General features: G+C 44.0%; 13 protein-coding genes across 13 annotated transcripts; 8 read left to right on the top strand and 5 right to left on the bottom strand.

Annotated features, from left to right (window-relative positions):
- Positions 1–307: 307 nt before the first annotated feature.
- Positions 308–1,295, top strand: BYT42DRAFT_472831 (kinase-like domain-containing protein; the record flags this gene model as incomplete). Its single annotated transcript, XM_051563578.1, has 4 exons — positions 308–367; positions 463–747; positions 827–863; positions 922–1,295. Coding segments are annotated over 4 exons (756 nt in total), but the record flags the coding sequence as incomplete, so codon positions are not given.
- A 616-nt stretch (positions 1,296–1,911) lies between these two features.
- Positions 1,912–3,492, top strand: BYT42DRAFT_593424 (regulator of chromosome condensation 1/beta-lactamase-inhibitor protein II; the record flags this gene model as incomplete). Its single annotated transcript, XM_051570698.1, has 8 exons — positions 1,912–2,037; positions 2,079–2,316; positions 2,384–2,557; positions 2,627–2,776; positions 2,843–2,913; positions 2,990–3,068; positions 3,130–3,273; positions 3,332–3,492. The coding sequence occupies 8 exons, from the start codon at positions 1,912–1,914 to the stop codon at positions 3,490–3,492; spliced, it is 1,143 nt and encodes a 380-aa protein (XP_051423544.1).
- Positions 3,493–4,236: 744 nt separating this feature from the next.
- BYT42DRAFT_567904 (uncharacterized protein) lies at positions 4,237–5,748 on the top strand. Its single transcript, XM_051568129.1, has 3 exons — positions 4,237–4,518; positions 4,583–4,598; positions 4,763–5,748. Exons 1-3 carry the CDS (start codon positions 4,367–4,369, stop codon positions 5,339–5,341), a joined length of 747 nt encoding a protein of 248 aa, XP_051423543.1. The 5' UTR covers positions 4,237–4,366; the 3' UTR covers positions 5,342–5,748.
- A 1-nt stretch (position 5,749) lies between these two features.
- Positions 5,750–7,053, top strand: BYT42DRAFT_567902 (E2F/DP family winged-helix DNA-binding domain-containing protein). The gene is made up of 4 exons (XM_051568128.1): positions 5,750–5,883; positions 5,968–6,199; positions 6,284–6,662; positions 6,733–7,053. The coding sequence occupies exons 1-4, from the start codon at positions 5,838–5,840 to the stop codon at positions 6,826–6,828; spliced, it is 753 nt and encodes a 250-aa protein (XP_051423542.1). The 5' UTR covers positions 5,750–5,837; the 3' UTR covers positions 6,829–7,053.
- A 151-nt stretch (positions 7,054–7,204) lies between these two features.
- On the top strand, positions 7,205–8,416 carry BYT42DRAFT_495800 (uncharacterized protein; the record flags this gene model as incomplete). The annotated part of the gene is made up of 6 exons (XM_051564379.1): positions 7,205–7,423; positions 7,497–7,643; positions 7,718–7,804; positions 7,856–8,017; positions 8,087–8,163; positions 8,230–8,416. 6 exons carry the CDS (start codon positions 7,205–7,207, stop codon positions 8,414–8,416), a joined length of 879 nt encoding a protein of 292 aa, XP_051423541.1.
- Positions 8,417–8,521: 105 nt separating this feature from the next.
- BYT42DRAFT_613515 (RNase P subunit p30-domain-containing protein) lies at positions 8,522–9,717 on the bottom strand (the record flags this gene model as incomplete). Its single annotated transcript, XM_051571741.1, has 7 exons — positions 8,522–8,640; positions 8,729–8,808; positions 8,879–9,014; positions 9,073–9,274; positions 9,335–9,430; positions 9,495–9,556; positions 9,627–9,717. The coding sequence occupies 7 exons, from the start codon at positions 9,715–9,717 to the stop codon at positions 8,522–8,524; spliced, it is 786 nt and encodes a 261-aa protein (XP_051423540.1).
- Positions 9,718–9,811: 94 nt separating this feature from the next.
- BYT42DRAFT_567894 (uncharacterized protein) lies at positions 9,812–13,495 on the top strand. The gene is made up of 8 exons (XM_051568127.1): positions 9,812–10,581; positions 10,659–10,715; positions 10,866–10,956; positions 11,032–11,195; positions 11,268–11,914; positions 12,017–12,302; positions 12,406–12,852; positions 12,930–13,495. The coding sequence occupies exons 1-8, from the start codon at positions 9,924–9,926 to the stop codon at positions 13,079–13,081; spliced, it is 2,502 nt and encodes an 833-aa protein (XP_051423539.1). The 5' UTR covers positions 9,812–9,923; the 3' UTR covers positions 13,082–13,495.
- BYT42DRAFT_567889 (uncharacterized protein) lies at positions 13,496–14,265 on the top strand. Its single transcript, XM_051568126.1, has one exon. It carries the CDS (start codon positions 13,593–13,595, stop codon positions 14,010–14,012), a length of 420 nt encoding a protein of 139 aa, XP_051423538.1. The 5' UTR covers positions 13,496–13,592; the 3' UTR covers positions 14,013–14,265.
- Positions 14,266–16,559: 2,294 nt separating this feature from the next.
- BYT42DRAFT_495554 (O-methyltransferase) lies at positions 16,560–17,365 on the bottom strand (the record flags this gene model as incomplete). Its single annotated transcript, XM_051564368.1, has 4 exons — positions 16,560–16,756; positions 16,828–16,917; positions 16,992–17,047; positions 17,118–17,365. 4 exons carry the CDS (start codon positions 17,363–17,365, stop codon positions 16,560–16,562), a joined length of 591 nt encoding a protein of 196 aa, XP_051423537.1.
- Positions 17,366–17,478: 113 nt separating this feature from the next.
- BYT42DRAFT_317042 (uncharacterized protein) lies at positions 17,479–18,386 on the top strand. The gene is made up of 2 exons (XM_051562996.1): positions 17,479–18,076; positions 18,152–18,386. Exons 1-2 carry the CDS (start codon positions 17,606–17,608, stop codon positions 18,269–18,271), a joined length of 591 nt encoding a protein of 196 aa, XP_051423536.1. The 5' UTR covers positions 17,479–17,605; the 3' UTR covers positions 18,272–18,386.
- A 1,713-nt stretch (positions 18,387–20,099) lies between these two features.
- On the bottom strand, positions 20,100–21,129 carry BYT42DRAFT_317055 (uncharacterized protein). The gene is made up of 2 exons (XM_051562997.1): positions 20,637–21,129; positions 20,100–20,581 (listed from the first exon to the last, which is right to left on the bottom strand). The coding sequence occupies exons 1-2, from the start codon at positions 20,947–20,949 to the stop codon at positions 20,316–20,318; spliced, it is 579 nt and encodes a 192-aa protein (XP_051423535.1). The 5' UTR covers positions 20,950–21,129; the 3' UTR covers positions 20,100–20,315.
- A 2,197-nt stretch (positions 21,130–23,326) lies between these two features.
- On the bottom strand, positions 23,327–24,090 carry BYT42DRAFT_316887 (uncharacterized protein). The gene has a single exon (XM_051562995.1). It carries the CDS (start codon positions 23,783–23,785, stop codon positions 23,378–23,380), a length of 408 nt encoding a protein of 135 aa, XP_051423534.1. The 5' UTR covers positions 23,786–24,090; the 3' UTR covers positions 23,327–23,377.
- Positions 24,040–27,747, bottom strand: BYT42DRAFT_316852 (Phosphatidylinositolglycan class N-domain-containing protein). The gene is made up of 9 exons (XM_051562994.1): positions 27,401–27,747; positions 27,150–27,338; positions 26,912–27,076; positions 26,228–26,839; positions 25,852–26,165; positions 25,560–25,784; positions 25,302–25,489; positions 25,030–25,244; positions 24,040–24,961 (listed from the first exon to the last, which is right to left on the bottom strand). The coding sequence occupies exons 1-9, from the start codon at positions 27,558–27,560 to the stop codon at positions 24,294–24,296; spliced, it is 2,736 nt and encodes a 911-aa protein (XP_051423533.1). The 5' UTR covers positions 27,561–27,747; the 3' UTR covers positions 24,040–24,293.
- Positions 27,748–27,770: the final 23 nt, after the last annotated feature.

Raw genomic sequence — 27,770 nt, 5'->3', positions numbered from 1 at the left:
TCCGGTGATTCGAAAATGAACTATTGTTCATCCCATAATATAGTACCTGGACAAAATTCCGAGTGTTCATTGTCTCTCTTTTTTCGCTTCTTACCTTTTTCAAATAATTCAATACCGAACCAGTTTTATGGATTGCTTGTCGTCTGTAGCATGAAAACTCTTCAATCAGATAATGAGGTCTGAATATTCAATGCAATGAAATTGATAATACTGCAAAGAAGAACGACACTTTTAATGCAAGTTTTGTTTGCAGCTCATGTCCAAAAAGTCCACCCTCTTTCAAACTCGCTATCTTAAACTTCATGTATTAGGCAAAGGTAATTTTGGTAAAGTGTATCTTGCTGAACATCGAACGACCAAAGAAAAGGTGAATGAGATTATTATTATTCATCAACTTATTCTTCCTTTACCGTTTGAAACGCCAATGACGCTCACTACCATCTTATCCAATCCGCTCTCTAGGTCGCCATCAAAGTGGTGGACAAACGCGCTTTTCAAAAGAGTGATCAAATACAGCATGCTGAAAGCGAACAATCGTTGTGCGAAGCGTTTGCAACACGCATGAAACATAAACATATTGTCGACGTACACGAAGTAATTGCCGACGATCACTCTATTTACATTGTCATGGAATATATGCAAGGCGGAGACTTGTTTGAACAAATCAGACAATCAGCCTACATTGCTGAGCCAGTAGCGCGACGATGGTTTCGAGAAATAATGGAAGCCGTACACTTTATTCACAGTGTAGGTACTGAAGACCACAAAACTAACCAGTGGGTCAGCCTCATGCAATTTCATCCTCTTTTTTTGCTTTTACTTTTAGCATGGAATCGTGCATCGAGATCTCAAGCCCGAGAACGGTGAGTCCCTCGCGTTGCATCGAAAGGAAACGTCGCCATGTTGACTGATAGATACTAGTGTTAATTGATAAGCGACAGCACCTTCGCCTGTGCGATTTTGGATTCGGTAAAAAGGTAGCGATGCAGCAGCAAGTGCTGAAAACGTATTGCGGCAGTCCATTTTATGCCTCTCCAGAAATGGTCACGGCAACACCTTACAAAGGACCGCCGGTCGATATGTGGAGTTGTGGAGTCATCCTGTACTTGATGTTGACAGGCACTTTGCCTTTCCAAGCTTCCAACATGGGACAACTCTTTCGAAAAATTAGCGTAGCCCAGTATACCATCCCGCGAAGCGTATCCCCCGATGCTTCAAATCTCATCCACCGCTTGCTCTGCAAAAACTCGAGGGAACGCATCACGGCGATACAGTGTTTACAACATCCGTGGCTCGCTCCCTCGGCCCCACCGCTTTCTAGGTACACCTTGCTCATGTCTTCACAGCTCACATTAACAGAAAAGTCGAAACCGGCCCTTGTACCTCGCAAGCACACTTCGTATGATGCGATATACAACAAAACCGTAGCTGTAGCGTGCGTCTCCAAACCCCATGATACATCCCGACCAATCACCACCGCTCCGAAAAAGTCGCAAGTGGTACCATCTACAACGAAAAGCACGCCTTTCACGGAAAAAGAAGCATACCATTCTGAAAAGACCAAATCGAAGGGTGTGGTGCGATTTTTCCGTAAAGCATTCCATCGGCGCCCACCTCAGTAGCCAGATCCAGGGATCCCGCTTTATCCGGGTATCCCATGTCTATGCAGCGCAGGAAAAAAGAGGATTTTTTTGACAAGCAGTAAAGACATTAATGTACAAGTAGACTGTGTAGACAAGTTGGCATAATATATCAATACGAAAAGAATACAAGGATGCCAGAGGGGAAACGGTGGATGGCAATAGTCACGTTTGGGCTTTTTTTTTTGTTGGGTGATTGAAAAATATGGCGGCGACAACGGTGGACAACCGGCCCAGCCATTCATTTTCCTTGGACTTTTTTCGTTTTGTTATGCGAGGCATCTCCAGAGTGCTTTACGGTTGGGGAAAAACCAATGCGTTACCACTCACACGCACAGCTCAGCAGGTGTTCAAATCGCCCGTGTGTCTTAGTGAGCATCCAGAGTATGCATTAAAGGTGAGTTGTTTGCCTCACCTTGACATTTGGAAAAATTCAAGGTTATTGATCCTAGCAAAAACAAGGACGATGAACAAGTGACCCACATTGCTGGGGGCTGGGGTCATTCTTTGATTGCCACTTTGTCCAATGTATATGGGTTCGGCTTGAACGGCAGTGGTCAACTCGGTAAACCTCGAAATACAATCATCACAGATCGCCACGCTACCTCTGTCACTGGAGTCACCCACGTCGCATGTGGGCGTGAACATTCCCACTTTGTCACAAATAACGAACAAGGTAAATAGAGAAAAAAAAATAGGCTCCACTCCAAGAGATCCCCAACTAAACATTTGTATCGATTTAGGCTCCAACTTGTATTCTTTTGGCAACAGTATGTATGGTCAACTCGGTATCGGGTTGGATAAATCCACTCGACCGGGCGACTTGATCATTGCAGATGAACCCCGCGTTGTCAATAATTACAAAGGCATGGTACGACATATTGCTTGTGGATTAGATAATACCGTTTTCGCTACAGGTAAAAAAGGGGGTAGCAAGCAAACATAAACGAGATCATAATGCACTGACAGTGTTGTTGTTTGATTAGATCACGGCGTATACTCTATGGGATGGGGCGCAGATGGTCAATTGGGCTTGGGAACCTCCAATGATAGGAATACGCCGTCGTTAATATCCCTTCCCACATCAAAAGTAAAGAAACTTGCGGGATCAACGGACTTTACGCTTGCATTGATGGGTAAATGTCATGATTATTAATCAGTATGGGGATCATGCCAAGCTCAATTAATATCAAAATGATTAGAGGATGGTAGCTTGTGGACTTGGGGAAATTCCGAATACGGACAAGGCATGCAAGGCGCCAAAATTGATCGAGTAAGATTAATTAGTACAGTCGGTTATTTTATGGTTTTTTCCTGTTGCTCAAACTGTCGTCCGCCTGTGCTTTTAGATGTTGGACCCTGTGCGAGTCGATGCAAGCCATGTCGTAGATATAGCTGCAGGAGGTCCTTTCTCCGTTGTTCTCACAGGTAAAATGATGCATGACACAAAATGGTTTTACAGAGATTTGAGATATCTATGAATACATAGATGATGGGCGTGTCCACACATGCGGGTTTGGTGCGCTGGGATTAGGGCCAGAACGATTGGAATCGCTGGTACTGGCGGAAGTTGCCGGGCTTTCCAACATTAGACGCGTGTATGCTACGACCGACTATGCTGCTGCTCTTTCAGGTAGGTTTATCGTGGATTTAAAAAAGCTGCGTTTTGCATGACTGATAGCTGGCTACAGACTCGGGAGAACTGTATACATGGGGTTTGAACGGTTACAGCGGGCGATTAGGTTTAGGAACGGAAGATCACGCTTTCGTGCCTCAACGCATTCCTCTGGAAAGACAAGTGGTCGACGTGGCTTTAGGCACCACCCACGCTCTGGCTTTATGTTCTTCATGAAAAATAACGGTATAGAACAACATTCTTTGTAGGAGTATTAATCAATCTTGTTTATAGATTACATTATAGAAACCCCATTTCAAAAAGCATTCTTCAGGATTGCAAGTCCAATTTTGAAAGAAACATTGCACGTATTTTTTTTTTCTGCTCTCACAGGGTTCGGTTAAATTTACTCACAGTGGCATCCAACATGAACCCTGAGCTATTGATGTTTTTTTTTTCCTGCCCGCCCATTCATCATTGTGGTGGCAGTTCGTTCATTATTGCTGTTGAACGGCCATCATCAACCAACGGATCCAATAAGCTTCAAATTCAATAGGCAACAATGGCGTGAGCAAAAAATGTTCCAAATATCATTACATCCTACACATGAAGAAAAATCATACCGTCTAATTGCATCCTTTTCTGATGGTTTGCTTTGCAAAGTAAAAAGAGGTTGTACACACTATTGGGATTAAAGTGTCCAAGGATAATGATGACTTGACAGGATACTGCCGGTCTGAATGTACCCAGTTCACTATTACAATCTATGGAATGCAACTTTTACAAAAAAAATTATCTTGTTTCATCCATATCCTTGATAAAAGTTTATATCACGCCATCATTAGAATATCGATAATGGCATCTTTCGTCATACTTGGACGCCTTTTTTTTCTAGATCAAAAACGAGCGATGTCATGCCCGAAATGTCATTTTGCAATTTTACAAGCAATGTTTTCAAGAAAATTTATTTCAATATGACAATTTCTCTTAAAAGCGCACATACAGTTATAAAATGATGATTCCCGTTGAAGATGAACAGAGGTTGCCAACGTTTCTCTTAAACGAGTGCCTACCGTGATAATTCCTTTTTTGGTATTTTATCAAAGGATTCATGGCAGACACTGAAGAGCTGTGGCTGTCCGACGATTTAAGCTATACCAATGGTCGACGACGAATAAGAAAGACAAAAGCATTTCAATGCAGAGGACATGGAAAGTGTCGAATGACGTTTTCTCGCAGTGAGCATCTGATTCGTCACATTAGGTAGTCTTGACTTCAATGAAAAAGATTCCGGTGACTTTGTGTGCTCATCAACTGTTCATCATAGAAAGCATACCGGTGAGGTAGGTTGTTTTGTATTTCCCAGAGAGACAACCAAGAGACAAAAGGTGATTGGGAGGGCATGCCAGAGGAATATATAGTTGCAAGGGGCGGTTGTTTAATATTTTTTCCAAAGCTCTACTGTCAAACCCACACTGTGTTCTTTTCTTCTTTTTTTTTGTAACAGAAACCGTATACTTGCATCATTTCCAGTTGTACAAGAAAGTTTACACGATTTGATAACATGATGCAGCATGCACAAATTCACGGCAAACCGAAAAAGAACCGGCGTATATTATCAACCAAGTCCAAGAAGCAGGAACCGCATCGACGTCGCCATCGCTCGATTTCATGCTCCTCTTACTCGTGTGAAATGTCTTCGGATGGAGAAGCCGACGATATGCCTTGTCTACCACGATCCCTCACTCAGCCTTATGGTTTAATGAAGAGCGGGATGATTCTCCCCCAATTAGCCAGTTATTTAGTCGATCATCCCGATGCGCCTCCAGAAAGTTATCTTGATGCCATCGACCTGGAAATCCCGCGCCAATCGATGGTGCGACAATTATCTATGCAAGATCTGTGTCACCCCCTCGACCGTTTGGCGGTGATGGATGTCCATACATCTTCGGTACTATGTTCGGACGAAGAAATTGATTCTCCTGTGGAAGAAACGGATGAAACGATGGTTCAGATAACCCAAGATGAGTTTGAAGCTATTCAGGGATTTGGTCGATTCAGGCTAGGATATATTTACAAATATTAATCAGGGGCTCAGCAACAAAAAAGAAGGCCATGTCGAGATGTTTACAGTGAATATATTTTTTTGGTTTCCAGAAACTCTCCCCTTTGCCTCTTTCAATAACCATCCCTCTTTTTTACTTTTTTACCTTGTCTCCATGATCCACTTTGCATCTTTTCTATATGTCGCTCTCCCACGCCGGTCTGTGCCAATATTTTTTTTCCTTCCTTTTCCTTTGGCTACACAAAACAACGACATTGCAGGTTGGCTGCATGACATCCCTCCCTTTTTTTTCCATGCAGTGATTATCCTTTATAAATGGAATCGATGCTTTGACCCTCCCACTTTTTTTTTCTTCTCTCTTCTCTTATTCCTTGTTGTCTGCAACTTTTTTTTATATATATTTCTACTGTCGTTCGTTTTTCCTTTCCCTTTTTTTTTATTCGTATAATTTTTTGTTGTGGTTGTTGTTATTTGTTTTGATTCTCTGTTTTATCATAATCTTATCATTTGTCTTATAATGGCCAATAATACCAAGCGATCTAGTCGGCATCAGCATGAAAGTGGTAAAATAAACGGTGTCGAATACTTGTTTTTATTTGCTCGGTTGTATTGAAGCTTCAAGTTTCTAACACTTTTCCTACGATCAGCTTTCCAGATCCAGCCTGGATTATCACCTTCCTCCTGTCGCTACGATTCATCTCTCGGTCTTCTAACCAAAAAATTCATTGCTTTATTACGTTCAAGTGCTCATGGGAACCTGGATCTGAACCGTGCTGCTGCTCTCCTTAAAGTCCAGAAACGCCGCATCTACGATATTACCAATGTACTCGAAGGGATCCAACTGATTGAGAAGAATTCCAAAAACCACGTGCAATGGATGTATGTAGAAACAAACCATCAGGGCATACGCTACTTATTTCTTTCCAAACCAACCCACTCACCATTTTATTTGCCATGATATAGAGGTCACGATAATGCCTCGGAATTGGAACATCATTTAGCACGCTTAAAATCTCGTAATCAAACCCTACAGCAAGAGCGGGACCAACTACTTCATACGAAGCAAAAAATTGATCAAGAAGTCGATGATATTCTCAAATGTCATGCCTCGCATTGTTACTTGACCCTTCAAGACTTGGCCCGGTTCCAAGATTTGACAACACGTGCCCAAGATGACAACAAACAGTCCATGCCGAATGACGACGACGATGACCACGCCCCGCTTTTGCTGGTGGTAAATGCTCCGTATAACACCGATATTGTCGTTCAACAAGAAGAAGTACCATCGTATCCGACCTCCAGAAAACGTCATAACAGTTACGAGGCGAGTCCTCGTAAAAAGGTGAGTTGGCATCCCCCCCACACACACAAAGAGATGGATAAAGCTGGTCACTGATCTGTCGCGTTGCTAGACAAAATGTTATATTCGAGTGCCTGACGATGACTCGGATCAAACACTCCAAATTGTGTCATTGCGCCAAAATAAAGCCTCCTGGCGAGGAAAATAAAGACGTATGCTTAAAAAACCACGACCCACTTACAAATATAACAATCACCCCTGATTTGTATTGATCACAACCCCCTTTGACAAATTAACTTTCTCTTCCGAAAGTATTTTTCTTTCTTTCGCGGAGATGTTCAATATTTCCGCCCTATCGACTCTTGTACAGAGGAAAGCGCTTTTTTTTGTTATAATGGTGTGCCTGAACATCCCCTACCCCCATTCTCCGCTTTTTTCTTTTCTTTTCTTTTCTTTTCTTTTCTGCTGGAGCATCCTATTTCACCGTACGATGGATGTGACTGTTAAATTGAAGGTGGGGCAGAGTTGTAGGTAAAGTGGCCGCAGTGGCTTGCCAAAACGGGGAGGTCTGTTTCTGCAAAACCATGTCTACTACACCTACTCCTACAGAACGGTTTGGTCAGCTGCCGGGTTTACCGCAGCTTCCAGCATGCCTTGAATTTCTGAAATTAAAGCAGTTCCCACTCAAAGTATTCCCACCCGTCGATAAGCCAGCCACCCTCACCAAAGACACGCTGTACATTTATGGACCCGGTTGGCGCAATTCCTGGGCCAGCTTTGACGTCGACTGTTTACAGATGCAGGTAAAAAGCAACTTCTTTCAGACGACGCTCTGTTCAAGCGGCCTCATATGAATCTACCTCGTCTTTGTTTTAGATGTATCTTAAATTCTGCGACGTCGATTTCGACATTGTCAACAGTAATGAACCTCACGCTTCTCCTTCTGGAAAGTTGCCATTCTTGGTGACGGTGCCGGGAGCCGTGTATGAGAGTGCGAAAATCCATCAATGGTTGAAAGATACGGTAAGGCAGCAAGAAAACCTTTGATTAGATTGGATGTTTGTAACAAGAGAATTGACAATTTTTCGCATGAATAGCAAAAAGAGAAAACCTTGCCGAGTGCGACTGGTGAACAAGCTAAAGCTTTCATTGCCTTAGCAAACTCTAAACTATACGCAGCATTGGTACGTAAATCGGGATTTTACAAGGCTCAGTAGCTAAAATTAGACTTTTAGTTATTTTCACAATGGCTTGAACCCTTGAATTACTCAGAGATCACCTCGAAGGCTTATTACAGTCAAGTACCCTCGCCCATCAACTGGGTTCTCGCCTATCGCAAAAAGACCGATGTAGTTCAACGATTACTCACAGACCGTGATATTTTGGTTCGTGAAGAGGTATGTAAATCTGGATAATTGGCATTGCTCCGTGAGGAACCAGAGGACTGATGATGATGATGCTGTCAGATTTATCAAGATGCTGCCAATGCTTTGGAAGCATTATCTGTCAAATTAGGTGACGACACATACTTTTTTGGGGAAAGGTACGCGTGACAGACTCTTATCGTATCTGGGACGCAATGGGGAACTGATTTTGGTCTGCTTTATAGTGAACCGACATGGATGGATGCTGTCATATTTTCTTATCTCCACGTAATCATGGGCGCACCACAATTCACAGATGGCACATTTTCGGATGAAAACAAACGACAAGCAGGCACTTTACGAGGTTTGGTCCGAAAGCATGAAAACTTGGTCCAATATGCCAAAGCCATCTATGAAAAGTATCTCAAATAATCGTGTTCTCGTCATAAAATAGAGTGCTTTGTCTTTTTGGTTGCAAGTAAAGTGATGAGGATTTGGTTTTGCTTTGTTTGTTTCTTTTTTATATGATTATTATTGTTATGCTGCCGCAGTTTTCGCTTTCTTCTTTGGTGTGACGGGTTCATCGTCTTTTCTTTTGTTAGATTCGGGTATCGCGTCCACACGGACGGCTGCACAGTACGTGTATTTTCGAGTTTCTGGATGTCAGGGAAAGAAACACATGAGTACGTCGTCCTCATTTTTGCAGCATACATTCCCGCATCACGACTTAATTTCATCTTTTACCTGCTTTCTTTAAAAGTCGCAAGTAATTGTACCCCAGAGACGCTTCGACTTGTGCTTGTGTCATGCCGCACAGAATGCATCTAAAATTTCACCAAATAAGCGGAGAAAAGATGAGATCGATGATGATAACGAAGCCAAAGATTCACCTACAGCATACGCAATTCCGAAGGTCGACGAATATCCAGTGCTTTGATGGCTTCGCTAGATAGAATAATGTTCTGTCCTCGCGTGACTTCCACTAAACGTCGGAAATTGCCAAAGAATACAGCGCGTTTCTTTTCGTCCACTATAGATCGAGGAAGCGTGAATTGACTGCTCAGTTGTGGTATCCTTGTGCTACATACTTCGTGTGATCTGAGAATAGCATATTTCAAAGAACACGCCACGATTGACGGCTACTTGCGCAGCAACATAGCCGGGCGATATCCACCGGTATGAGAAATCAAGCGTAATCAAATCCACATCGTAGGTTTGGCAAGCATGCTTGCATACATCGATGTTGATCGGTTGGACGGCTAGAATATCGATTTGACTGAAACTACCCGTCTGATCTCGTCGTTAAACCTCACTATAACCATGCAACCGTATAAAAATCGATCAATTTACCAGTTGATAATTGCGTTTCGTATCTTCTGCCACGACCGTGATCCGCGTTAATTGTTGGAGATTTTTAAACTTTTCCGGCGCGATCGGCTCGATTCGCTTTGTTATCACCAACCAGTTTTAATACACCTTTTAATGGACAATAGATTATAATATTGCTTACTGTAATCTTTGGGCTCAATGATTCTCGAATAGTTTTATTTAGTGCGATCGTGCCTTTTTCGACTAAGAAGTGATCGCCAAGTCAGTCACGGCTCTAGCATGGTCACAAAACGGCGAATTATTTCTACATTACTTGACGAAATGCGTCCCAAGATGCTTTCCAGTCGATCAAAATCCGCTCGTTCGGGCTGAGTAGGGTATGGAATATTGAAATCATACAACATGATAGTACTGCGCGGTGGCAAAAAAGAGTGTTCGCAGGTCTCTTTTTTTTTTTTTTTTTTCCTTCAAACGCGGGAAATCCTGTGTGACCAAAAATCGGCCGGGCCAGTTTGCCGGTCACATCACGTGAATTTGCCAAAAGGCTTTTTCTCTTTTGTGCGGTCAGGAAACCACAAGGGTCGCCTTGCAGTAATTTTTTCACGGCAATATGAGTGGACAGCGAGTATTGCTTTTATGGAGTCAAGCACGGCAACAACTGACGCCGCGTTATGTATCCTATACACGCTCTCTTCAGACCAGTAGCTCCACGCTTCGAGACAAGTCTTCTTCGGCGCCCTCTCTGGGAGGACTGGGTAAACCGATGATGGGCGGTCGATCGTCGACGGCCGTGAAGCCGACCAAGACCGATTGGACCCTGAAAACATCCGATGGAGCCAAATCCAAAGGTCAGACACCACACAAACGATCGCACCCAAAACGCCCAGATGGAGGCCATCGATCCAGAGATCAAGCCCAGCATCAAGGCGGACGTAAGATGGCACCCAAACGTGATTGGCAAATCCCGTCAACCAAGTCTGGTGAAAAGGTGGAAAGTGAAGTAGCCAAGCAAGCCGAACGACAGCTGAAAAAGCTGGCCAAACCTGTTCGCGAAGAAACGGTATCGCAACGTAAAGAACGAAAGCAAAAGGAGGAAGAACTAGCTGCTATTCTCAAGGAAGAAGAACGTTTACGTGAACAGATGGCCAAGCGAAAAGCCAAACAGCGAGCAAAAGAGGAAGCCGAGAAAGCCAATCAGATTCGCGACGTCTACATTCCGGAAATCGTCAATGTCGCCAATCTGTCCCGTATTCTCGGTGTTCGTTTAGGTACGACTTTGTAGGATCCCATGGGGATTGTGGTGAACAAGATTAACCTTGCTTTTCTTTTTTTTTACCTTCTGTAGAACAAGTTGTAAGAACCATGGAAGAATTGGAAATGGAAAATACATCTCATGATCACAGTAAGTAGACATTAAAGGACACGCTGTGGACGGCTAATCAAGCGGAGCGTGCGAGCGATGCATAAAAAAGGGGGAGCGTTGAAAGGATGGACGGGTTAGGGATGCGAGAGATGCAGTGAACGAATAAAGTTTATTAATTCTCTTCCATAGTGCTATCTGCGGATGAATCCAGTCTGATTGCCATGCAGCTCGATATGAATCCGATTGTGGATTCCAAGCAAGCCCTCGACCTTTATCCAAAGTAAGCCATAGCTTGAAAGAGAAAATGCGCATGTGGATGGGAGATGGTGGATATTGACAGTCGATTGCATCATAGACCTCCCGCTGCGGATCCCTCAGCCTTGCCTGAACGACCACCTGTTGTCACCATTATGGGCCATGTTGATCATGGTAAAACCACGCTGTTAGACACGCTTCGTAAAACATCAGTCGCGGCTGGTGAAGCGGGCGGCATCACTCAACACATTGGTGCTTTTTCAGGTAAGACGAAACAAACACATCATACCGAAAAAAAAAAGATCAAGGATAGTAACCCGTAGGGGCGTTATTCAGTGCAACTGCCGTCAAAGAAAAAAATTACATTTTTGGATACGCCTGGTCACGCCGCCTTTTCAGCGATGCGACAGCGAGGGGCCAATGTCACGGATATCGTTGTGCTGGTGGTGGCGGCCGACGATGGTATTATGCCTCAGACTCGTGAAGCTATTGAACACGCTCACAAAGCCAATGTGCCTATTGTGGTGGCCATCAACAAATGTGACAAACCCGGCGTCGACACGTCTCGTGTAAAGCAAGATCTGGCTCAGTACAATGTTCACTTGGAAGAAATCGGCGGCGATGTACCGAGTGTGGAAGTGTCGGGTTTAACCGGCATGAACCTTGATCAACTGGAAGAAACCATTTCCACCTTGTCTGAAGTACTGGAACTACGTGCTGAACGCGATATAGGCGCTGAAGGTGTCATCATCGAATCCCAAATTGAAAAGGGTCGTGGTAATGTGGCCACCGTGCTTGTGAAGCGAGGTACCTTGAAACCAGGTTCAGTCATCGTCGCAGGTCGTACTTGGTGTAAAGTCCGTTCCATGACCGACCATCAAGGCCGACCGGTCAAAGAAGCTTTACCGGGTATGCCTGTCAAGGTGATCGGTTGGAAGGACGTGCCGAATGCCGGTGATGAAATGCTTCAGTCACCAGACGAGGTATTAACCTTTTTTTTTTTTTGTTTTCCAAACAAAGGAAAAAAAGTGTAATTTTGCCAAGTAACACCGTTTCACTAACCACTTGGGTAAAAAATTGGATAGAGTACGGCCAAAACAGTGGTGGATAATCGTGTCACGCGGTACCAACGTGACCAGCAGTTACGAGATTTGGAAGTGATCAACGACAAGCGTCGCCAACAACGTGAACAGTTGGAACAGGAACGATTAGTGGAAAGAGAGTATAAAAAGGAGATGTTCTTCTTCCATCGGGGATTGATCGACACCGTGCCTGATTCTTTGAATAAACGATTAAGCGCCATTCAACAATCAAGTGAAACCGAAGGATCTCCTGGGGATGATCGATTAGAGTTCCGTGCCGTTGTCAAAGGTAACAAAAAAAGAAACAAACTTTGAAATCGCTATTTTTGAATGTGGCTCAGCCTGTACTTACTCAGCCATTTATTTGTTGTGGGTTTTGTTTTTCTTTTAAGGTGATGTCAGTGGTACAGTGGAAGCCGTAGTCGATTGCCTGGCTGGATTACAGAACAAACAGATCCATGTCAAAGTGATACAGAGTGGCGTAGGCAATATTACCGAAGGGGATATCCAGCTCGCCGCCGCGTCCGAAGGCCAGGTGATTGGGTTTAATGTGAAAGCCGATAAACGCATTCAAGCCGAAGCGAGCAAACGAGGTGTCAAGGTCCGATCGTATTCCGTCATTTACAAATTATTGGAACAAGTAAAAGAGGACCTGAGTGACATGCTTCCGCCTATTATCAGCACCCAAGTGATTGGTGAAGCCAGCATTTTGCAAACCTTTGAAATCAGCGTCAAAGGGCGCGAGACCCGACCGGTGGCGGGTTGTCGTGTAACCAACGGAGTCATTCATCGTAATAGTCGCGTCAGAATTATGCGTAATAAGGAGACAATTTGGGAAGGTAAGGTTTTTTTTTAGAGGTTTTATCATTTTTGTAACGCAGCGCCAAAAATACCGTGATTGACGTGTTCCGAATAGGCGAATTGAGCGCATTACGCCAGGTCAAAAAGGATTTGACCGAAGCCAAAAAGGGCCTTGAATGTGGCATATCCTTTGAAGGATACAACGATTTCCAACCAGGCGATACCATTCAAAGTATTCAAACCATAGAAACTAAGCAACATCTGTAGAATCATCTTCATGTTCCATTGTGCATCCAAGAAAAAAAAAAGGAGGGCATTCCACCGTGCAAAAGTACTGGAAAAAAAAAAGAAACGAACGATAATTGCCTTCCAGTAGGAAAACTCCCCCCCCCCTTTCTGTTCCATTCTCCTGTCATCGTGTCCTTTTAGCCTCCTTTCTCTTCCCCCCCCCCGTCTTTTTTTTTTCTCGGGTAAAAACAAGGCTATTCATAGAACTTTTTTTCATCTCCCCCCAATTGTATAAAAAAAGATAGAGTCGGAGATTCAAGTTCTGTAACACTGGTTGTCAAGTGCCACGGTGCCGTATACAGCGATTGGCTGACAAAGGTCGGTATTCGTTTAGCCGGCCCTCAATGGATATAAATACACTGAGGATTGTTTGCAACGGCTCAAGATCTAAAGGGGTTTTCTTCCTTCATTCTTTATAAGAAAAAACGAAAACGAAAAAGCGGGATTATCATACTATTTATTTTATAATTACTTTTTCTTTTTAATCATCATGATGGACGTTTACACTGCAGACCGTCAGCAATCGATTAGTCCTGCTTCGTCTTTTACTTCGAGCACATCACACAAATCGTTGTGGACCAAGTTATCGCATCTTCTTCACCGAAAATCCATCTCCTCATCACGTCGTAATTCTTCAAGCACGTCCCAATCCAGTATATCTTCCAATGATTCAATGGAACGATCGTCATCGCATCGCCGTGGACATCGTCGAAAGGTTCTCGTGGACAGCATGACAAGCGACACAGCTCCGATGGTGATCCCTCCTTTCAGTCCCACTTACTGCAAGCCGAACGAATTCCCCTACTCCAATTTCTACGTCAAGCTTCCCGATGGTCGATGGATGATCCGTTATCGTTCTGGCAACCGTGACATTCTTCGCACCGATATTGTCGATGGTTGTTACATCTAATGTCCCTTGTTGTTGGTGTGTGTGTATGGGTCGACAATGCATCAATTTTTTTCTAATCCCTTCCCCTCCGGCTAATTTACCTTACCCTCGTCTATTGTATATCATTCATTTCCCTCTCATGTATCATAACGCATCTTTTTTTTGTAATTATTTATTCAATCTATTATTAAAAGAACTGTTTTTGGCTCGGTTGATCTCATAAATGCCATTATGTTTCATTAAAACCAGCACCGATTCAAAAGCAGGCAAGGGGGGGGGGGAAGGGTTTTGATGATGGGGTAAAAACATGCTTGTTGCTATTGCCATTTGCAAAATCCATGTTTCGAGTTGAAAGGAGTATGTACGTGAATCAGAAAAAAAAGAGACCCCTGGACTTGCTTTTTGCGAATACTAGGATCTTTCAAAATCGAAACTCAAGAACCCTTCTTCGGTTTGCGTGCCTTTGAAGGGTATGGGAGATCGTTTCTGCTTTTTCGCCCTTTTTTGGAAATGGGAAGGGTAACTCCGCTACCCTTTTTTTGATAATTTTACCTCAAATTGATGGGACCGTTCAATCTCCGTCCCGGATAAAGTATCGGCATGGGATGCGATAGCCCATGATTAGAATAAAAATCATTGCGAATGGTTTCGATAATTGCTTAGTCAAGGGCAATTCCCTAGATCAGATCGAATTCAGCACCGCTCGGAAATCGACAATGAAAAAAAAAGTGACAAAAAATAAAGGAGAGTACGGCCCATGCCATGATACCAGTGTATTCAAGTAAGGGGGAGGAGCACATACGGTATTGTTTGAACTGTAATGGGTATCTAGCGTGATCTGTAACCATTGACATTTAGGTTTGTACGTTGTACATGACGCCGGCGATGGTGGGTGATCACGCTATGCCTAGATCGACAAAGATCACAAGATGCACTAACCATACTAACGATGCTCTTGCATGCATAATGATAGAATCCTTGACCGCATTGCACTCTTTTTTTCTTTTCCTTACCGGTCATGTCAATGTAAATATTATCTTTTGTTTTAATTTCTTGCCGGCAAGTCGTTCTTTTTCATTTTACGCTCATCGGCTTTTGAAATGCTGACGTGGATTCTAGTGTACATACGAAATATGGTTTAGACCCATTGGCAACAATGTGAAAGGGTGCAAACGTAACCCACACTTCAATCATTGAAGCACCATCTATTATCCTTCATTGTGTGAACTGGGTATATTCTAATCTTCCCTGGCAATGCACAATTTCATCTCTTTGGAAACAACTATGTCGGAGGTCGAAAACCGGGGCTCGGCTCTCGGCACTGGGGCGAAGGCACTTCCGAAGTGATTTGTAATCGTACTGTGGCCCGTCCATTGCCTGCCTGATATGAATTATTCATCACCATATTCCACCACTTTTCCTTTTTTGATGATAAACAAAGCCAATGGTTCCGCTTTGTTTTTTGTCAAATTTAGTTTACCCACCGCTTGAACGGAAATGGCTGTCGCTTTGGCTATTGGTCACTATGGCTTTACCTAGACACTGTGATGAAAAATGTCTTTGCTCTCCACATGGACCACTTTGTCGTCATTGATTCTGTGGCTGATCCCATTTTACCCCTATCGCATGATGAAGTTGAATTCATTTTTGTATCGGTTTACCTAACGTGGACCAAAACATTCATTGAATCTCAGCGCTCTTTCGCGTGCGCAGATAATAAATCATGCTAATGACGTTTCGTTGCTGGATAAAGCTGGTCTTACCGTGCACATTATTACCGCGCACCGTTCGTCGCATTGCTAGAGGTAGAAATGAAATTTTGTTACTTTGCAGAGTGGGACATTTGGGCAACTCGCATTGTTTTCCGGAACAGCCATCGCTTTGTGTCACCTAAAGTTTCTCAATAATTTGTGGCAGTTTCAGCCTCACGTTTATGCAACTTTTTTGGTGATGACAAGTTTGTCTACCCAAAGACTTCACGGTGACATTTCCATTACTCATCTACGACAAGAAATAAAAGGCATATCGAAATAAGTTTTTCTTTTGCTTGATGACGGTATGGCTTGCCCCGTGCTTATCTTTTCGGAATTCACCCGGTCTTGAAACGATGATATGAATTTTCCCTAAAAAGGAAGATTTGTTTTTAGAAACTGGTTTAAAAAGCATTCATCATGACGCGTCATTGACTTTATTCTGGGAAAACTTTAACCTTTCAGTTCTTGAATTATCCTTGCGAACATCCATATCAGATATGTCCATCTTTCATCCGGCCCGGTTTAAGCACAAAACGCCGGTCTCAACCCTTCGCGGACAACGAGACTCCCATCACCGCTCACAATCATCACCATCTCCGGTAGTTGGACCAAAAAAAAAAAAAAAAAATCGCCAATGCATTCACGCGCAATACCATCTTTTTCGACATGAACAAATAAAATAAAGTTTTTTCCCGATGCATTATGGATGATTGGATACAGTATAATACAACCATGCGCGACATTGTCCGTTTGGTGTAATTATGAGGAAAAAAAATGCAATTCCATTTCAGTATGTACAAAGAATTTTACAAAATCAATCCTTTTTTCGTTTCTGGATGATGGACAAACCATCAAATAGGGGAAGCACGACCACCTGTGCTCTTGGATCACTGTACACATGTGCATTGAAAGCATGAGCCTTTCGAGCCGTCTTTTTGATATTCTTTGAGGCTTCTACAGGCTGCGGATCGATGTAGCCTGCTTCCCGATGAACTTGGCCAAAGAACAGAACTGATTGGCGGGAAACATGAAAATGCTCGTATTTAGGTTCATTGTCCACTAATTCATCCGCATTTTCTTACCATTGTCAGCCAAGAGGCAGCCCCGGTCAGACAAGAGATTGTGTTGCATAATATGCTCATAATACTGGATATAGCCCCCCTTGTCCGCATCTTGTGGACGGCAACACAGGACAACAAGTTAGTCGCGCACGAGCAGTCGGACACAGGAGGCATCCATCACCTACCGAGGAAAATCATATCATACTGCAAGTTTGGACGTTCTCGTGTCAGTTGAATAAGGCTTCATTTGAGAAAAAGAAATTGTCGGAAAAAATCAGTCTTTTGATAGTCCACGTCCTAGAGAGGAATACCTTTCAATGGCCGGCCCTTGCTTCATTTCCACTATATCATTAAGACCCGCTTTCTGAATATACTGATGCGCAATTTGCAAAGGCCGCTGGTCTAGTTCGAGCGTTGTTATGGTGGCTGCCGATTCCAAAGCTGACGCCATAGCAATGGTAGAATATCCCGTAAAAGTGCCAATTTCCAGGACTCGACGAGGACGCAATAGTAGGGTCAACTGGTGCAGAAGTTTGGCCTGACATTGGCTGACCATCATATGTGCGTTCCGGAATTCCTTTTCTGTTGTTTCCGCCACCTTTGTTAGGACTGAGTCGATAGCAGCCGGAAACGGACTACTCAGGTCACAGGTATACTTTTCCTCCATCAAGCGCAAACGCTGATTGTTGTTGCTCACGCTGTTCTCTACCGTGGCAGTGGAATGCCATCGAATGGGAGCACCTAGCCATCGGTGGACCGGCCTACATGGCTTGATGGCTAATCTAAACATTACAGCGTGATGGGATCTCTGTCGTTCAATTTATGCATGAGCCTGATTCTCCGTGTTCTTTTGGGAAGCTTGCCCACTGCTAAGCCACTCGGATATCGCTCCTGTGTCAAGGCAAACGCGGGCGACACACCTATGCAAACAAGTTTACCTCTTACTATTTACTGTGTCGCCCAATTCATGGAGTCGAAAACGGTTTATGACGAGTGCAACAGTGCGTTGGACATATTGGCCCAAGTAGGAGACAGTGTGCGAACATTGCTCCAGATAGTCGCCGGTCAAACCGCGAAAACCCTCACGGCCGAACCCGACCTTGCGGCTCTGCAAAAAGCGCGCAAACACCATGACCAACTTCTTGCCAAGCTGCAAGCCAGTGCCGAGAAACTCGCAGGCTACCAGTCAGCAGTAGACAGCCCTGATGCGGCCATGACCGACTCGTCAGAAATGGAGTCGTTGGCAAAAGAACATGAAGAGCTTCGCAAGGCAAGCAACAAATGAGAAACCTTGTATCATTTTGCCTGGCAGAAGCCTGTTGACACTTTTATTACCCTCAATTAGGAATCCGTTTCTGTGTCGAATGAACTCAAGGAAATGCTCAGTCAAACCTACGCTTTACAATTCCAAATTGATATGCTTTTGGCATCATCCCGAGACCAATCGTTGTCTACTCTGAAATGACGATAGAAAGCTGGACTTTCTCTCGCTTGTATTCACTCAATGGTCGCCTTTTCTCCCTGCCATATCCCTGCCTTTCCCTGTACTTATTCCTTTTTTTTTGTTTGGTTTAAGTCAATGCCGTTCTCATCACTTTATTTTTTGTCATATCATCTTTATTCGTTCCACACGCTTATTGCCTCTCCCAGGGAACAAGGATTATAATTCCTGCCCCCAACAACTGATTATGTGAATGGTTCGTACCATGAGATCACCTCACAGCTCTATTAAAATCTCTTATGTTATGATATAACTAGTCTTGGGCGTTTTGGCCCACTGTTGATCCACTCAAGCTGAGTGGGACCATAGGCGTATCGCTTCGGATAGCCTCAATAGTGTTTGTATCGTTATTTATTTTGAATAACACGTTGTCATTGCTTTCAGGCCGCGGATCGAATTGCGGTAAAGTGACGTTATCTGTGAAAGCAGTCTGGCCGCACCTGCCAAACCAATGGCGAAAACATCTTGCTGATCACGATTCGTGTTGCGTAACCTCTGCGCACGGCAGGACAGTTTGGATTGATGCATCGGACTGCACCAGAGACTTGCTTCGTTTTTTCATCCGATAATCTTCGTTTCGCTAACTCTGTTTGTTGGAAACAATACACAAGCCTTCGATGAGCAAAATTTGTTATAGCGACTGTCGTGTTTCTTGAGTGTTCTGTCCGCATCTTCTTCCCCCCCCCCCCCCTCTTCGTGCATGGCATCTGATGCGAGAGCCCACACCGGTTACAGCGTTTCCAATGCACGTCACTAAGTTCGTTGGAACATTTCGATCAGTCATTTGCGCCCGTTCGCTTGACGCCAGCATCGCATACGCTCGCTTTGTACGCAATGACTGCGATTATGCTATTTTCTTTGAGTTGCGATTATGATAGAAATTAAGCAATGTGTCTCTTGCATCTTCTTGTAACTACAACAATGACAGTGTGAGTTTAGTATATCCACTTGGTTCAAGAAAAATCTGCACACTTTGAAACTATGCAATGCTTGTTCCTGCGTTCAAGCGTGCGAAATTAGGTTACGGCTCAACATTTCTTCAGTGCTTTTGATCGAAGGAGTCATCTATTTTCCAGTCAGTCAGCCATTCTCCAGATGTGAATAAAACAATACCTTTTTTAATTTTTCACGTCTTCTTCGGTGTCTTCTTGCAAATGATATTTCTTCGATGTTCTTGGCACGTATCTTAGCCGGTTTCGGAAGCAACAGCTCAGAATCGGTAAGAACGTCTCCTGCTTCGACGTCAGCGCCAGTTTCAAGACAAGCGTACCTGTAGTATAACTGCAAGTGCCTGCTGATGGTCGGTTTGGTCAAAGGCACGGTCACTGACATTGTTTGGATTCCGTAACCCGTTCCGGAAAAAGTTACGGCATGCTGTAACTGGCTGATATCCATTCGTTTGCGCTTCATCCATGCATTGATGAAAGGCTACTACAGGCACGGTATCACGTTTAGTTCCCCTCGGTGGGTTTATGCTGGATTGTATTAGTTCAATCAGTCCCTGGTTCAAATGTATAAGATATAACGTACCTGGCGTTGCAATAGATAACGCTTGTTCTTTGTCTTGCTTAAAGTTTTCCTGCATTCCAGAAGAGCATAATTCTCCTTACGAACCGCAGCCTTCTTGTCTTGCAACCTTGCATAATTTTTATCAGAACGGTTATGATAGAATTGGTCCTTCAAAATTCTCATCTCCTTTTGGACCTTTCCTCTGGTTGTCACGATCTGCTTTTGACGTTTTTGGAGGCTATCGATTGTTTCGCTCAAGGAGTCCATCTGCTCCTCGGCTCCGTCGTTTTGTACCGTCGCGGAAGTGGGTCGTGCTTCTTACGTTCATGACGTTTGTCGTATCTTGAAATCATGTTGTAGCATTGGTGGTTTATCCATGCTCCTTGCAAAATGGCCACGTGTCTATTTGCGTCGTCATCTTCATTTTCTTATCGTCGTTGCTGTCATCGTGCCAATCAAAATTGGTCACATCGATTTGCATCTTGGCCTTTTTTTCCCCTTATTTTTGGTTCGAGGCTTTTTTGTTCTTCTTTGCGAGGGCATGCGTGACCCTGCTTTTAAGATATGTTACGAAAAATGTCGTCAGAATTTTCAAGCAATATTCGGAGCTGAGGACGACCGCTGGCATTTGCCCTTTTCGGCTTGTCGTACTTCGCACTCTAGCCACCGGAAGATGGCTGTGAAGTCCCGTTGTCACGGACAGCATGGGCGTTGATTTTCGCACACGATTCTGCTGCGGACCAAGAGGAATAAAAGTGCTTTCTCCTGGACACGTCGTTATTTAGAAGGTATACACGAAAAAATATGTTTTATACAATACCTGTAAATGAACTGACGTTGTGGAGAATTCCGATCCAGCAGTCTCTGTTGCCAAAGACGCGTGTGTGGGACCGACTGGAGAAAAGAAAAACTTTGACATTGATTTGTAAAGATATGGCCAATAACGTGAGATGTGATTCTATTATCGTAACTATGAAGGGTTCATCCCTTTTTGAGGTGATATCAAAGTTGTACAAAGGGTTCTTGCGATCATTCAACAATCGAGCCACATCCGAAGCGAGACTCAGGCTATGGTCAGGCTTGATGTCAAACCTTCTTAACAAGATACGCAGTGCCTTCTTTGTATTTTTCATTGGCCAAAGCTGTTATTTCTGTGGCCTCATGTGCATTGCTGAGCTTCTGCTTCCAGGACGGTTGATTCAGATTTCGGGAGAAGCAATCCGAAGGAGTAACGAAGTTCAAGTATGCTGACCAGCTCCAATCATAATGGAATCGAGAGGTGAAATCCATCATAGAAAAGAAAGAAAGCAAAGAATTACTTATTTTTTATTGTGAACCACTTTTATATGATGTATTAAAAATCCGGCATGTGACAGTCATGCTTTCCCGTCATTCGTCTCAAGCGAATGGCTCAAAATTTTATGGGATCTTCCGCTGCTCACGCCAATGGAGCTTCAGGCGATAAGTCTCCAGACGTTTAAGACGGCTAACATGCTGGATTTAATGAGGTCACCAGCATTCTAGTAGCTGGAAAGGACACTCATCTGGTATAGACGTTGCTTTTTTCTTTTCCAAGGTGCATTTGGGCTGTTAGGACGGTTGGCGTTGCTGACTTCCAATTTGCCACAATGCACAGTGAACAAATAACTTTTCATCAGAAGCAATCCCCTACGTAAGACTGATAACGGAGTCGACTTTGTCAATGCATACAGAAAATATGAGTCAGTCAGTACTGATAAAATTTTATGTTGATGATAAATAAAGAGCTATTTCGTGCTTGTGATACACATACTCAAACTCGGCGCCCAAGCTTGTGTCTCCAGGAACATGTTCGATCTTGTGTCAGATCATATTCCAGTGGACTTCAGGCAGCATGGACTTGCAACAGGTTTTTATGTTAACATGCGTCAAGATATATTAACATGCCAAAATGAATCTTCAGTATTTCGTCTGCGACAGACAAACAATATTGTATGCAAAGTAGTAAGGAAATCGTATGGCTTCCCGCATTAACGCATAATGTTCATCGCATCATGGTAAAGTTAGCGCATGTGCCTTGGGCTGCCAATAAGAGTCAATGGCAGCATGACTCTTTGGCCAACGCTTTGGTGGTCGTTGTCGCCGTGTTCCACTGCATCTACGATACCTCGGTACAATTCCATAAATGGATGTTCCACCCGAGATCACCATGCAGGAGCATGAGGACATAGTGAAGCGCGTCGTAGTATTGATGCATTTCACTAATGCGTTGAGGCCCATGGCTTTTCGATCGGAGCACAATATCGCTGCTATGTTGTGTGATCGTACTGTCTACCAGGGTCACTCCAACTTCGCTTGCCGTGGGTGTATTGTATAGACGAACATCAGGAGTGTTTTGTGCGCATATGAGCAATCGCACGTGCCAGCTTCATCTGTTTCACGTAAACCTTGGGCCATCGACTGCAACAACGGGACAAACGGGTTGTCTTCCGTGAACATATCTTGGAGAATCAACAGCGTTGCCTTCTGAAAATAGGCGTCACAACGTTCTAGTGTGCCAGCTGGGTGACAGAATCGTATATATACTTCTGAGCGAATGTGGGAGTGCGGCTCTCAGTTGGTGGAAGCAGATCAGTGATCCAATGATAGATTCCTTCTTAAATATAGAAGCAGTACGCTCCACTGCGATTGTTGGCAACTGATTCATCCAGGTGAGCACCTACCGAAGTAAAGCTCAGATTCGTATTGTAGGCGGTGGATCTAGTCACGGCAATCTCTTCCTTCTTCATTGTCGCTATGAAGGAGACGGGCGACGTTTGGATGCGTAGGCTCCAAAGGTGGAAGGACAATGGTACCTTGGCCACAGCAGAATTGGAACTTTGGATTAGAGATGGATCCAGACATGCTCTCTTTGACCTACATCCGTCCCTGACAGAAATTGCACACAACATTCATGCGGCCCCAAGGTATGTCTACTGTAAAGGTCAGCATCATTAGCGTTGTATGCAGGTTATCTACGAATGCATCCCGCAGTATCATTATCGTTTGCTTCCTTATGGACACTCTCCTAGGATTCAATGCGCAAGCTGGATGGGTACTTTGCTGATGCCCCACTTACTGGCACGTAGAGCAACGGACTTGTACCAATCCTTGGACGGTAGCAACATTGGGATGTGGGGGCAGTTTCTAGAGGTGGAGCGAGTATGTCCTGGCAGACTGCAAGCAGTGCAAAAAAACATTTGAGAATGACATAAAAAAAAAAAAAAAAAAAAAAAGAGTTAGGAAATAGATCATCTAGCCCAAGTAATGCGTTTCAAATTGAATCGATGTATCACGGTCCACCTATTCGAAAAGGGGAAGCGCAGATCATGAGGAAAAGAAAGATCAACTCACACACTGCAGTAAACCATCTGCTTCATTTCGTTTTACCCAATCAGAAACGTTTATTTTTCAAAATTACCCAATCAAAACCCAGTGCGGCTGCTTTATGACAGAAAATTAGCGCGCATAACTCAAACATTTTAAATAAAGGCAGTTGTACAGTTTATTCAACTTTTGGAGTCACAATAAAAAAATCGGGTGTCAAACAGCTGCGATGTATAGAAAAACAAGGGGGCAGTAATACAAGAAGCATCGAGAATCTTTGGTTTTTTTTTTTAAGGGGGGCGGTAATAGAGCAGAACTCGAAGTAGCAAACAAAAACTTTTCATGTCTTACAAACCAAATGTGAAAGGACCGTAAACCTAGACTCGGTACAACAAGAAGCTTTTGTGGTCTCTTGCATCTGAATAAGGAGGCCCTCAAAACACCAGCTGCAATGCACAGTAAACAAAAAAAGAGAGAGAGAGAACAGTGTTCCACGGAATGACAGGAAGCAATCAAGAATCGTGATAATATTCTTTTGGATAATTCGAAGTACAGGAAAAATAGGGACCGGCTGATATCAGAAGTGAAAGGTGGCATAATCCATGATCGAGAACTCCTGTTCATTCACCTTTTACTATTTGATTGAAGAGTTATATTGTTCATTTGCAGTGCATGCAGTTATGAATGGAAATGTAATATTTGAACACTTGCCACTACATTTGTTTACCGCCATGTATCAACTTCATTCTAAAAATATCAGTTTAAATACGGATGAGTCCGCAAAAGTTGCCACTTCTCAAAATGTGCGTTACATTATAACAAGAGATTCTCCGGTCGTATGCAACGCGGATATCAAAGTGGTCAGCCTTTATCAGCTTGAGGGGCCATTTATCCTAGAATAGAAGAAAAATAAATGGATACTTCTAAAGATCGAAAAGAGGCAGCAAGGTAAGCGACTAATCAAATAAGAATTTTACGACTTTTAGATATAGGGTAAGCTCCCAAAAATGCTCTTAAGTCAACTAGCTACCTCTTGTCTCGCTTCGCTTCGACTGAATAAGCCCCTTCGCTACGCTTCGGGTCATTCAACAGAGTTAGCGTCGCCAAGGGGGATAATGGATGTAGCAGGTGTCTAGTCAAATTTTCGCTTAGCTAAGTGGAGATGACCAACCAGCAGGCGGGAGAGTAGAAAGAGGAGGATGGTGAAAATGATGAATAATTCCGCAATACAAAAATGACTGATCCCCGTTCCGATTTCAAGCCAACTGCCAAAATCAGAGACAAAGTAAAAGAAATTGATCGTTTGTACGTCCGTGATACTGAGCACCACCAAGAACAACGCAAACGAAGGCAGATCCAAACTAGCCCCCATAATCCCAAGCACCGCCGAGACTACAAAGAAGGGGACCAGCACTTTGATGATCAGAAGCGCTCCCATAATGAAAGGATTGAACACGGTGATCAGACGGTAGACGCTGGCTAATGAGAAACTGCTGAGCGATGCAATATTGCCGGTACCAAAGAACGCCACATTGATGAAGAATAAAAACATGACCACGATACGACCGTCGCTGGCCTGCAAAGGCCGTGTCTTGATGTCTTGCAGAGGACGGTACAGTGCTCGTTCCATTTGGAGCCACAGCAACACTGTCGTGCAAAAGCACACGTAGAATAATGCTTCATACGAAATGCTTAAAATAATCATGAGCGGAAAGAAGGTTTGACAGATGATCAGTAGCCGAGTGAAATAGTCGGTTTCGGCCGGTCCACGGTAAATGAAAGGAAACACACTGGAGATGGCTAATCACAAGAAAATGAGAATGAATATGTGCTGCAGAGTGAAAAAGGTGTCAAACGCTTTTGCTTACCGACGATCGCTAAACTGAGTATCTGGTTGATGAGAGGCAATCCTTGACGATTGGCAAGACTTGTCGAAGTAGAATACACGAGGACCATGCTCACCGCGATCGTAGTCATTTGGGCCAAGGCAATGGTAGTTTGCATAGGTGTGATACGTCCGGCCCGACGAAGAACCAACGTGGCATACCCGGAAAGCATCAAGCCAAGACAACCGCCGCATAATCTACATGAGGAAAAATCAATATGAAGCTCAATGGAGACGCGTCCTCCAGATCCTTACACCATGAAAATATCCTCTCCCTTTTCAACGGGCAAAAGCGTAAATATACTGGTGCATAGACACGACAAGGCCCAGCCTAATCTCAAAGAGCGTGATTCTTTTTGCATGTGCTCAGCTGCTACCACGGGCCACGCTGTCAGAAGCAGAAACAAAACCGAGAGAACTTCGCGTTGAAAGAAGCTGTACACCTAAAAATCCATCACGAGGTCCATCAATCATACTGCCGTAATGGATTTATGTTTCACTCATGTCACGTACCAAAGCTTCCATACAAAAAAGGGTACCGAATATCAACAATCCCAACTTTTGCGCACCAAAATGACGGACCGATCCAAGTGCATTGACCAGAGACGCACGGTTGCGCAAAACCTGATTCCAGAAAAATACGGGGAATAACACGTAGGCATGGTAGATGAGAGGCATTTTTTGATAAACAATCATGCTGGCAATCAGACCGAAAATCGCCAGACCGATTGCATCCAGCTAAAATAAAAAATTTGCACACGCATTGTGAGATACGTCGATCCTTTCCCCTTCATCAGAGACTTACCTTTCCGAACCCATCGGCAGGCGCTGTTGTCTGTTCGCCCAATACGTAGTGGCGAAGCACGTATTCAAGGCAAAATATACACCAGCCGACGTAGCCCAAGGTGATGATGCTACGAAGGAAGAACCAATCATAAGTTTGAAAGTAACGCAAACCTCGCAAGCTGAGATCGATCAACTCTTTTGACATGCGTTCTGCCTCGGCATAATCTTTGGCATCGATCAAGGACTGAATGTTGGCCATGAAAGCTTCGGGACTGTGATCTCCTGATAATGGTGGAAACGGTCGAAAGAACAACTCGGAAGCCGCCTTTTCATCTACACAGTAGCTCGATTAACAAAAAACTCGACCTCAGATCCATATGATTTTCGCTGCGTACCGTTCTTCACTTGGTATTGAGCCAAGATTTGTCGAGCATTGGTAAACGCTGCCTGGGCCTTGTAATATTCATCGGCTTTGAGAAACGTCAGTGGAAGTTCACCGACCGAATTGACGGGAAACGGAACACCAATTAAACTGGCCATTAAGGGAGCAATGTCGGCTTGCTTAATATCATCCCGCTGTACGCGGTCCAATCCCCAGGGAGCCGAAAATTCATCATGATTCAGGCCCGTGTACAATGGTTGCCGAATTCCCGCACCCCATGCAACAATAGGTGTTCGCGTATTATCGGGATGACCATCACCATGGGCTCCACGATTATTCATACCGTGATCCGCCGTGAATACATAACTTGTTCGTCCATCGTGACCATAAAACTCCTCCACCATCTCTACCAGGTCTGCAATTCCAGCATCCACCAATCGAATATTGTTGTGGTATTCCTTTGAGTGAGGACGGAAACCGTGGCCGTTGGTGTCCAGACCGAGCAAATGTAAAAAGAAGACGATCTTCTTTTGCCGTAGTTGACGATTCAACTCTGGGCTGCTGGTTGCGTTACGGAAAAGTGCCTTGACATGATCAAACACCCACGTATCCAAATGCGATGCCTCTATCAAACGACGATCAATCATGCTTACTCTACATGTACACGGCTCGCTGGTCCTCTCTTCTCCTTTCTTACCTTCTGAGAAATCTTCAAATTCGGGTGGGTACATGAATGTCTCGATACGATTGGGATCACTTGCACCATGTTGAAACATGGGCAGAATATCCGGTGAACCAAACGACCAGGTGTGTTGAGATTCGTTAAAGAGCGAATCGTAGTTAACGGGATTCATCGTCCATCCTTATTATGCAAAAATACGATATTAGTGAACAAACTAAAGCATGAAAAATGATAGCCTCGAGGTAAATCTTACCGGTGGTCACCGCACTGACATCTTCGTAAAAGCCTGCAATTATGGCGACGTGACCTGGCCGTGATTCTGTGGGCACACGAGTGTGAGATACACCCCAAGCACCTTGCTCTTCTATAATCTTTCTCAAAAACGGTGCACGAGTGGTCCCATCTTCCAGCTCAAACAGTTTATCGGCTCGTAATCCGTCGCCTAAAAGTAAAATAGCTCAGTGACGCTGCTCGACAAGTCTGCATTGAAAGATGTGGACTTGCCGACAATAAGGAACAGTCGATCGGCCGGTGGCGCAAGAGGACTTTTATGAGGGGTCATGCCATGCACCAAAGGCGACGTGAAATAAATGTCGAAAATACTGAATAAATAGACGACATGAAAGACGATGCCAATAAGCAGCAGCGTCACACGCGACATCATGGTTGATTCGTAAAGGGCTCAAGTACCAAGGCCCCCAATTGTCCTGAAAGAAGAAACACGAGCGATAAAGCAACCCAAAACCCATTCCGGAAGCTGTCTGCCAAACCAATTCAAACGCCGCCCCATGACCCTTGAACCGCACTATTATTGCAAGGGAAGACAAGATAAAATTTTGCATGCTAGAAAGGATACTTCTTGATAAAGTTATAT

The sequence above is a fragment of the Radiomyces spectabilis genome (assembly GCF_025331425.1).
Source record: "Radiomyces spectabilis strain NRRL 2753 chromosome Unknown BYT42scaffold_6, whole genome shotgun sequence".
NCBI lineage: Eukaryota > Fungi > Mucoromycota > Mucoromycetes > Mucorales > Radiomycetaceae > Radiomyces > Radiomyces spectabilis.
Note: the sequence above shows the minus strand (reverse complement) of the source record. Positions and strands in the feature narration are given on the sequence as shown.